The sequence below is a fragment of the Hyperoodon ampullatus genome (genome assembly GCF_949752795.1).
Source record: "Hyperoodon ampullatus genome assembly, chromosome: 1".
Lineage (NCBI taxonomy): Eukaryota > Metazoa > Chordata > Mammalia > Artiodactyla > Ziphiidae > Hyperoodon > Hyperoodon ampullatus.
The window spans coordinates 183169532-183178966 of record NC_136914.1 but is presented as its reverse complement, the minus strand read 5'-3'; the positions used below and the strand labels follow the sequence as shown (position 1 = coordinate 183178966).

The 9435-nt window shown below is 39.4% G+C and overlaps 1 protein-coding gene across 1 annotated transcript; it reads left to right on the top strand.

Moving 5' to 3' along the window:
• Nucleotides 1-883: 883 nt before the first annotated feature.
• NCOA4 (nuclear receptor coactivator 4) lies at nucleotides 884-8736 on the top strand (the record flags this gene model as incomplete). The annotated part of the gene is made up of 9 exons (XM_079700562.1): nucleotides 884-1024; nucleotides 2709-2849; nucleotides 3038-3126; nucleotides 3431-3539; nucleotides 4100-4189; nucleotides 4922-5062; nucleotides 6151-7164; nucleotides 7566-7706; nucleotides 8057-8736. The coding sequence occupies 9 exons, from the start codon at nucleotides 884-886 to the stop codon at nucleotides 8060-8062; spliced, it is 1872 nt and encodes a 623-aa protein (XP_079556688.1). The 3' UTR covers nucleotides 8063-8736.
• Between the last annotated feature and the right edge of the window lie 699 nt (nucleotides 8737-9435).

The window sequence follows — 9435 nt, the reverse complement described above, 5'->3', positions numbered from 1 at the left end:
TTCTTTTTGTAAGTATTTATAAACCATCTCTGATTCTACATCTATCCAAGATAGACATCAGACTGTTCTTCCAGCAGTTTTTGTCAAGCTTTGCTTCATTGCTTTTCTGACAGTCTTCTGTCCCAGTCTCATATGATTATATCTTGGGTTATGTGGTATTTTTCCACTTCTGTTTCTTCTCCTATGCTTATTAGAAAACTCTCTGTAGTTTCCCACACCAGTTTCTCTAAGTACCTCCCTTATAGCAGAATCCCATGAAATTATTTTGTCGGATTTACATTCCTGAGAGCTTCCTAGCTATGAAGGCATCCCTGAGTTCTTTCTAAATAAAAAAGGGGGGAATAAAAAATTTAATCCTCCCAATAAATTTAGGTTAATGCCAGATCTAAACAATGTTCTAAACTCTGTGTATTAGGTTATTGGTTTGCAGCTTCTTTCCAAAGTAATTATGGGTCCTTCTAGACCTTTTAGTCTTCAGCTCTAAATCTGTAAAACGAGAACACATCCCCCCTATGACTTCAGGTATGTAAATAGAAACAATCTAGTGTTCTTTTAACTCTGTGGAGGCTATATGCCCTACCAATTCAGGCAATTTAGTGTATTTTTTCAGAAATATCTGTTCCCATGTAAAGTGTAACTAAAGTAGATGCATAGGATTTTTGGGCAGGAACACAGTAGTGGTGGGTGGGGAAGAGGAGGTAATATTTATTAAGGGTATACTATGTACCAAGTCCTATGTCAGAAGTAATCTAAGTAATTAGTAACTGGGAGCTGGTTGGAATAATCATTTGGGGGATGATTGCAGCGTGGTTTTTGGTTGTAATTATGGTGCAATTTGGATTGTTCTTCTTCTTTTTTTTCTTTTAAAGGAACAGGGAGCAGAATGAGTACCTCACAGGACCAGAGTGGCTGCTCCAGTAATAAAGAACCCCATTTGAGGTGTTGTGATGCACGGAGGGACTTGGAGCTTGCTATTGGTGGAGTTCTCCGGGCTGAACAGCAAATTAAAGATAACTTGCGAGAGGTGTGACGTGCTTTTCTCTTCCCTTGTCTGAACTCTTATTACAGGGCTGGTTAGAGCATGGCGAAGGGATTGGCTTCTCCAAACCCAAAAGTTTTACCCCATGCCTTGCATGGTCTGCCTGAAATGTTGGTGCCTTTGATTCCAAAGGGAAAATAAAACAGATGTTAGAAGAGTCTGGAAACTCCTGCACCACCTTAGAGAATTCAGTCCAGCGTGCATTTTTTTTTTTTTTTTTTTTTGCGGTACGCGGGCCTCTCACTGTTGTGGCCTCTCCCGTTGTGGAACACAGGCTCCGGACGCGCAGGCTCAGCGCCCATGGCTCACGGGCCCAGCCGCCCCACGGCATGTGGGATCTTCCCGGACTGGGGCACCAACCTGTGTCCCCTGCATCGGCAGGCAAACCCTCAACCACTGCACCATCAGGGAAGCCCCAGCGTGCATTTTTGATTGCTTCTGTGTATGGTCCCTGTGCCAAGCACTGCCATCCGCTAAAAAGTAACAAAGTGAATGAGCTCAGCTTATTGAACTGGTCAGTTGTGTTCTTAATGCATAAAGGATGGCACTTCAGCATGTCCCCTACCATCTGTTAATTTGGTATTGGCATGGTTTTGGTGGTGGCATGGTTCTATAAATGACTTAATTGTTAGAGCTAGCCAGAACGAAATCTGTTCCTTCTGTTGGCCTAGTAGTGTTCTGCTGGTGAGTGGGTAGACCAAGTGTTACATGACTTTGAAATACCACTTTACTATCCAGAAAAAGGTGTTTTAAAATATAGTTTCTTGGGGCTTCCCTGGTGGCGCAGTGGTTGAGAATCCACCTGCTGATGCAGGGGACATGGGTTCGTGCCCCGGTCTGGGAAGATACCACATGCCACGAAGTGGCTAGGCCCGTGAGCCATGGCCGCTGAGTCTGTGTGTCTGGAGCCTGTGCTCCACAACGGGAGAGGCTGCAACAGTGAGAGGCCCGCGTACCGCAAAAAAATATATATATAGTTTCTTATGTGGATTCTCCTGGATAATTTATAGCTGTTATGATTTTCTTCCTTAGAATTTTTATACTTATCCCTCTTTTGAATCATTCTTTATGCTTCCAGAGACATTTAGGTTATAATTTTACATAAACTGTCTACCCTAATGGTCTTCTGGCTGTTGACATGTAGTGACACATCTCTTTACTAAATTGGCCTACTGTAAATGTGTTGCTCATTTGTAGGGTGAGAAAAGAGGTAAGGGCTAGTTATTAAGTTAATATTCTTGTCTTCTTCCACTGATGAATTTGTAAAACTATAGGTTTTCAAATTATGTGGAAAACTTAGGGGCATCAGTATTGCATGACATATCCTTGTATTTTCTCTTGACTCCTTTAGGACACCCAAAATAAACCTGATCCTTTTAGAAGAAGGAGTATTGAAGGAGGATTTTGGAGCTTAGATACGCATTTATGGCTGGGATTCTTAAACTAGGTCCATGGGGCTTTGGTGGTTCCATGGATGGGATTCAGGACTCAACGCTGAAATTATAGGCAAAATTTTGAATGTGCATTTTTCTGGGGAGACACTCCATAAATCATTGGATAATCAAAAGGATTTGTGACCCCCAGAAGTTTAGGGACCTCACCATTCTGTGGGAAACACCATTCTTTGAGCTTATAGCACTAGTGAAGCTAACATATATATGTTTTCTAGGTCAAAGCCCAGATTCACAGCTGCATAAGTCGTCACCTGGAATGTCTTCGAAGCCGTGAGGTGTGGCTGTATGAACAGGTAGATCTTATCTATCAGCTTAAAGAGGAGACGCTACAGCAGCAGGCCCAACAGCTCTACTGGGTAAGATGACTGCAAGGCCATGATTGGTTTGAATATGGTTTCTGGTTTTCAGAGACTTTTTCCCGTAATGCAGCATTAATACAGATCAGATAAAAATTTAATCTCAAGTGCTATTTGCTATTTGTTAACTTGGATACACTTGGTGCTTTTAGTATCATTGTGGCTAGATGGTTTCATTTTTCTTACAGTTGCTGGGTCAGTTCAATTGTCTTATTCATCAGCTGGAGTGCACCCAGAACAAAGATCTAGCCAATCAAGTCTCCGTGTGCCTGGAGAGGTAAAGACCCTTTTTGCTTGTTTTGACTTTGGCTCTTTGACTTCGGTGTATTAAAAAAGAGTCACTTTGTAACTCATTGCATGATTTGGATTTAACTTGATGTCTCTGTTCCTTGGATAAGATCGTCCTGCTTTATATATTTAATATCATACTTGGTGGTACATGGTTAAGTCCTCTATCTTTGGTTGAGTTTCTTAGAAAAGTACAATCATTTAAAATAACTCACAATTTGGTTTTTATTTTGGATGAATTTGAAATAGATGTTTCTTTAAAATAGACAGTTTTTTTTTTTTTTTTTCTCCAGACTGGGCAGTTTGACCCTCAAACCTGAAGATTCGACTGTTCTACTCTTTGAAGCCGATATAACTGCCCTGCGCCAGGCAATCACCACGTTTGGGTCTCTTAAGACCATTGTGAGTAGTGTTCATCTCAGAAGGTTCATAGTGAGCTTCTCAGGTCTGTGGCCTCACAGGTGGTCTTAAAAATAACACATTTTCACTGTGAATAGTGGCTTTCTTGAGAATTTGATAAGCTTCAGAAATTTCATTTTCTGATTAAATTTATAGAGCATTAGGCTGGTAGTGCTTGGAATGTGGTATTGACTCATTGATCATCTCTAGAATTCATCTTGTATCTCTTTAAATACCTTTGACTTCTTTCTTATGAAATTTATGACTTGAATGGTCTTTAATATAGAGTCAAATATGGTCTCATTTGGGTCTTGTTAAAAGTAGTAATACTACCAATTCTGGTGAAGGTTTCTTACATGAAGATAGTTGTGTAGTACAATAGATAGGGAACTCTCAGATTTTATAACTACTTCATAGGTCAGTGAATTTAGTGTAAAGAATATTTATTCTAGTGAAATGTAACACTTTGCTTAATACTTTTGAAATTTAGGGATTACAATTTCACTTTTTTGGTATGAAAGCATAACATTAGTAAACATGATTAATTTGCTTTTATCTTATAGCAAATTCCTGAGCACCTGATGGCTCATGCTAGTTCATCAAATATTGGGCCCTTCCTGGAGAAAAGAGGCTATATCACATTGCCAGAGCAGGTAAAATGTCATTTTGTTTCTTGTAACTGAGTTATTACTTGGCTTATATTTCTTTTGGGTTTTGATTATATCACTTTTTTTTTTTTTGGCTACCATTTATTTGTAAATAGGCACCAGTGGTAATAAATTAGTTTATGCAATTAAATGCTTCCCTTGAGACTGAATGTCAGAAATTTAGAGGTTTTAGAGGTGTTGAGTAAGAAAGTAATTATCAGTTAGTTCATAGGAATTATCATTAGCTCTGATTGGGTTGGTTCTCTCTTAGGGATTCTTCTCTTTATCATCCACAGAGGTGATTTACTTCTAAAGGCAATGTGAATATAGGATCCTAGGGCCTCTCACTGTTGTGGCCTCTCCCATTGCGGAGCACAGGCTCCGGACGCGCAGGCTCAGCGGCCATGGCTCACGGGCCCAGCTGCTCTGCGGCATGTGGGATCTTCCCAGACTGGGGCACGAACCCGTGTCCCCTGCATCGGCAGGCGGACTCTCAACCACTGCGCCACCAGGGAAGCCCAGGATCCTAGAAGTTTTGAGTTGAGAAGAACCCTGAAGATCAGCTATACTCCTTGTTTTGTAATTGTGAAAATGGAGGCTTAGGGAAGTCATTTGACTTGTGCAGGGTCAGCACCAAGCCAAAATTAGAGAACTTGGGTCTCCTGCTTTTCTGGCAAACTTTCTACTGCATTTGACATTGCCTTGTTAAGCAGCAAAGTATTATGTGATTAGCAGAAATCAGCATCCAGCACCACAGCTGTCCCTCTCAGCGAATGGCTCCTTGGAAGCAAACCTGCCAGCAGTCGCCAGGCTCCTTACATACCCAGTACCAATCTGCAGGACTGGCTCACCCAAAAGCAGACCTTGGAGAATAGTCAGGTTTGTTGCTGCCTTTATTGTTTCTGAGATAGATGAAGTAATAGATGGGGCTAGTTATTAACTGATAGTGTATGTCTTTGTTTGGTTTTTAGTTCTAGTCTGGGAAACATATATCTTTTAATAACTTTTTATTACAATAGTGACACCTCTACACTGTAGATAAAAAACTTAGGAAAAAACTGTGCAAAGAAATACAAGCCCATAATCCCACATGCAGAAACAACCACTGTAACATTTTTGTTTATGCATACATATACTTTAAAAAAAAATCATTCTGTAACTTTTGTTTTGGCTAGCAGATTTTTTTTTACTAATAGAGCATGAATATATTTCCCTGTCATTTAATTTCTTCCATAAAATCCTTCACAGTATATAATATTTCATTGATTGGCTCTAAACTTCAGTTTTTCTGAATATAAATACATTTCCTCTGCATGTCCAGGAGCTAATTATTTGCGTACATTCTTGATTAGTTCTTTAGGAATAAATTCTTAGACATGGCATTCCTAGATTATAGTTCTGCAGACCATTTTAGACTTTTGCTACAGATTGCCAATTAGGCTTTGCAGGAAGTTGATACCAGTTTATATTCCCACCAGCAGAGTATTGAAGAGACCTGCTTCCCTGAAACTTCTCTAATAGTGGTAGTCATTTACAAGTTTATTTCTCTGAATTTGACACAAAGTAACAGTAAAAACTTTTGTTTTCAGTTTCTTAGATTACTAAGGAGGTTGAGTATTTTTCATGTTTATTAGCCTTCTTTGATGACTTGTCTCATCATATCCATGGCTCATTTTTGTCTTCTTTATTCATAAAGTCACATATAGAAGTACTAGTCTCTTTTCTATAAACTGCTACAAATGCTTCCTCCTAGTTTGCCTTGTTTATTTTAAAACTGCAGAAAATTAAGTTTTAATGTAACCATATATTTTAATATCTTAATAGAGAAATCCCATCCCTTTTGGCTATGTATATACTTAAATTTAGAAACATTGGGCAGTGTGGTAAATGTAAGTAGAAGTCTTATCGTCGAATCCCAAAGCAGTCATAATATTCTCGCAAACTAATATTGTGTACTTCTTATGTAGACTTCTGCCAGAGCCTGCAATTTCTTCAGTAAAGTCTGGGGTAACCTAAAGGGCTTGGAAAATTGGCTCCACAAGAGTCAGCAACAAGAAGTTTCTGAAAAACCAAGTTACCAGAAGTGTAACAGCCATTCTACTACCAGTTCTTACTCCACTGAAATTGAAAAGGTTGGAGATCTAGAGCTTCTTGATCAAGATGAGATGGAGCTTTCTGATTGGCTGGTGACTCCCCAGGAATCCCATAAGCTTGAGAAGCCTGGGAATGGCAGCTGTGAAACCAGTGAGAAGTTTAAGCTCTTGTTCCAGGTGTTCCAGGAGTCCTATAGTGTGAATGATTGGCTTGTCAAGCCTGATTCCTGTACCAATTGTCAGGGTAACCAGCCCAAAGGTGTGGAGATTGAGAACCTGGGCAATCTGAAGTGCCTGAATGACCACTTGGAGGCCAAGAAACCCTTGTCCACTCCCAGCGTGATTACTGAGGATTGGCTTGTCCAGAATCATCAAGACCCATATAAAGTAGAGGAGGTCTGCAAAGCCAATGAGCCCTGTACAAGCTTTGCAGAGTGTGTGTGTGATGAAAATTGTGAGAAGGAAGCTCTGTGTAAATGGCTTCTGAAGAAAGAAGGAAAGGATAAAAATGGTATGCCTGTGGAACCAAAACCTGAACCTGAGAAACATAAAGATTCCCTGAATATGTGGCTCTGTCCATCCAGAAGAGAGGCAACAGAACAAGCTAAGTCACCAAAGGCAATGGCTTCTTCTAGAATTGCTGATTCCTTCCAAGTCATAAGGAACAGTCCCTTGTCAGAGTGGCTTATTACCCCCTCATGCAAAGAAGAATGTCCCAAGGAAGTGCCTCTTAGAGAGGACAGAGCTGGCATACCAAAGCTTACAAGCCACTTGGCCACTTCCTGGTGTCCCTTTAACACAGCTGACTGGGTCTTGCCAGGAAAGAAGACAGGAAATCTTAGCCAGTTATCCTCAGGAGAAGACAAATGGCTACTTCGAAAGGCCAAGGTGAGCACAACACATTAAAATAGCACCTTTTGAAGTATATTTAATACATTTTTACTTTCTTAATCCCAAACCTTGCAAATGGGCCAGATCCTTAAATATCTTAACTGTTAAATATGGCTTAAGTATTAATTTTGGTGCCATGTTAGCAACAGAATGGAGGATTTATGATTATTCAGACTGAAATTTCTGTGCATTTTCTAGGCCCCAAATCCCCATCTGGCCTATTTTATTGCTACTTATGGAAAAGATTAGGGGTAGAGAAAATAGTTGTCCCCTTTGCTCATTATTAGAGTGCCCAACATTTACATCATTCTTTATAGACACTACACTATTTGAAGATGAATTGTTGGTCTCACGCCTCCCAGTTGTCACGTAGCAATCCACCTTTTGTCTTCTTGCAGGAAGTATTACTTAATTCGCCCCTACAGGAGGAACACAGCTTTCCCCCAGACCGTTACGGTCTCCCAGCAGTTTGTGATCTCTTTGCCTGTATGCAGCTTAAAGTTGATAAAGAAAAATGGTTGTATCGAACTCCTCTACAGGTGGGTACATGCCACTAGTGCAAATATTAGTTTTAGCTGCTCAAAGATATTTTGCCTTATATATGAATTCATACTTTGCCCACTGAACTGTATTCCTATTAATAGTTTCTATGTTAGGTGAAGTGGGAAAAAGATCACAAAAATTTCATGTATTTCACTTGAACTTGCTCCATGAAGTAACGAGGACATACTTGAAAGTGACCTTTCAAGATGATGTAGCTGTTGGGAGAATTTTTGGAGCCTGTGTGGATTGTAGTAGCTTATTGAGAAGTGAGAGCTTCGGGGTGGGAAGAAACTTGCTTTTTATCCTGCAGTGAAGTGACTTCTTATCTATGGGCTTTTCTTTACAGATGTGAAGGAATGGAGTACTAGAGTCAAGCAAATTTTCTGCAGATTAGCACAAATCCATGAGCTGAGTAACTGCGGCTTGCCAAATCATTGCGTTTCTGGGTCTGATGTACTTCCTTTTCTGCCTAATTTTGAACTAGTGAAGAGAAATATTACATCAAATTATGAGTTACTGTGTAAAAGAAAAAGGCTGTTTGTTGATGTTGAGGTGATTCAGTTCCTTCTTACAGAAGTATTAATTCACCCCTACACTAGAAACACAGCATCGTTGTGGGTAGGTCTTTTTCATAAGCCTCCACGGCTCCTTAGTTTGGGTTGTTATTAGAGGTACATTAAAGCACTGTAGTTTTAAAAATGAAATAGTTTTATAATCACGGTGTGTTGATGTATTCTGAAACTAGTAAACTTACCTAACCTTTTGATTGCCCTTCTTTGGATGCTTCCCCTTCTTGTGGGTTTTCTTCCATTAACGGTGAATTCTTCTGTTTAATTAATGTACAGTATTATTTCACACAAATAATTAACCTTGCCAATATAGTGGTTTTTTCTTACCAAAACATGTATTAACAATCTTAGCAATTTTTGACATTAATTACAAAACATTTTAGCTTACATGCCAGATTCTACATTATTTTTTTTTTGAAACAAACTCAACTATTTCAAGTTTTATCTTTATTCCCTTCTCTAAATGTTATTATTGAAGTATCTAGACAGCTCTTTCAGAAGGGCTCCATATTGCTTGAAGACTATATTCAGGGTAATCCTAGCCTCTTTCAATATATTCTGAAGAACTACAGGCAGAAGAGCCCCAGTGCTGACTAATCAAAAAGCAAAAGGCAAGACATGTTGGAAATGTAGTACTTGAACTATTCACTATCCTAAATGTTACTGGTGCATCCTGTGTAAATGGAGGCTGAACTGGATACCTGGTGCTTTTAACTAGGCATAAATTAAATGTCCTCTCACTGCAAGCATAGCATACCTATAGCTTATAACGCAGTGACATTTTAGTGAATAGGCCGTTTTGAACACTGTGCCTTGGGGTGTTTATTGAAGCTTTATGAAAAGTATTGATGTTTCCTTAGCATCCCTAAAGTTATGTCCATGCTTTAAAAAGTTTCTCTGTAGGAGAGAAATGGTATTTATACCATGTTTTAAAATTCTGTAAGATGAGACATCTTAGCTGCTTTCCAGGCTTTCACACTATTAAGCCACTCAACTTGCCTATGTTATTGGAAATACTTTTAAAGTTTGTGATGTGGTCATCTAGAAAGCCCTTTTGGGAAAACTTCACATTCCCAGTGTCATTGCCATACAACTTCATTAGAATTCTTGACCCACAGCTGAAACGAGCCTATTATCTTTTAGTTCCCCAATACCA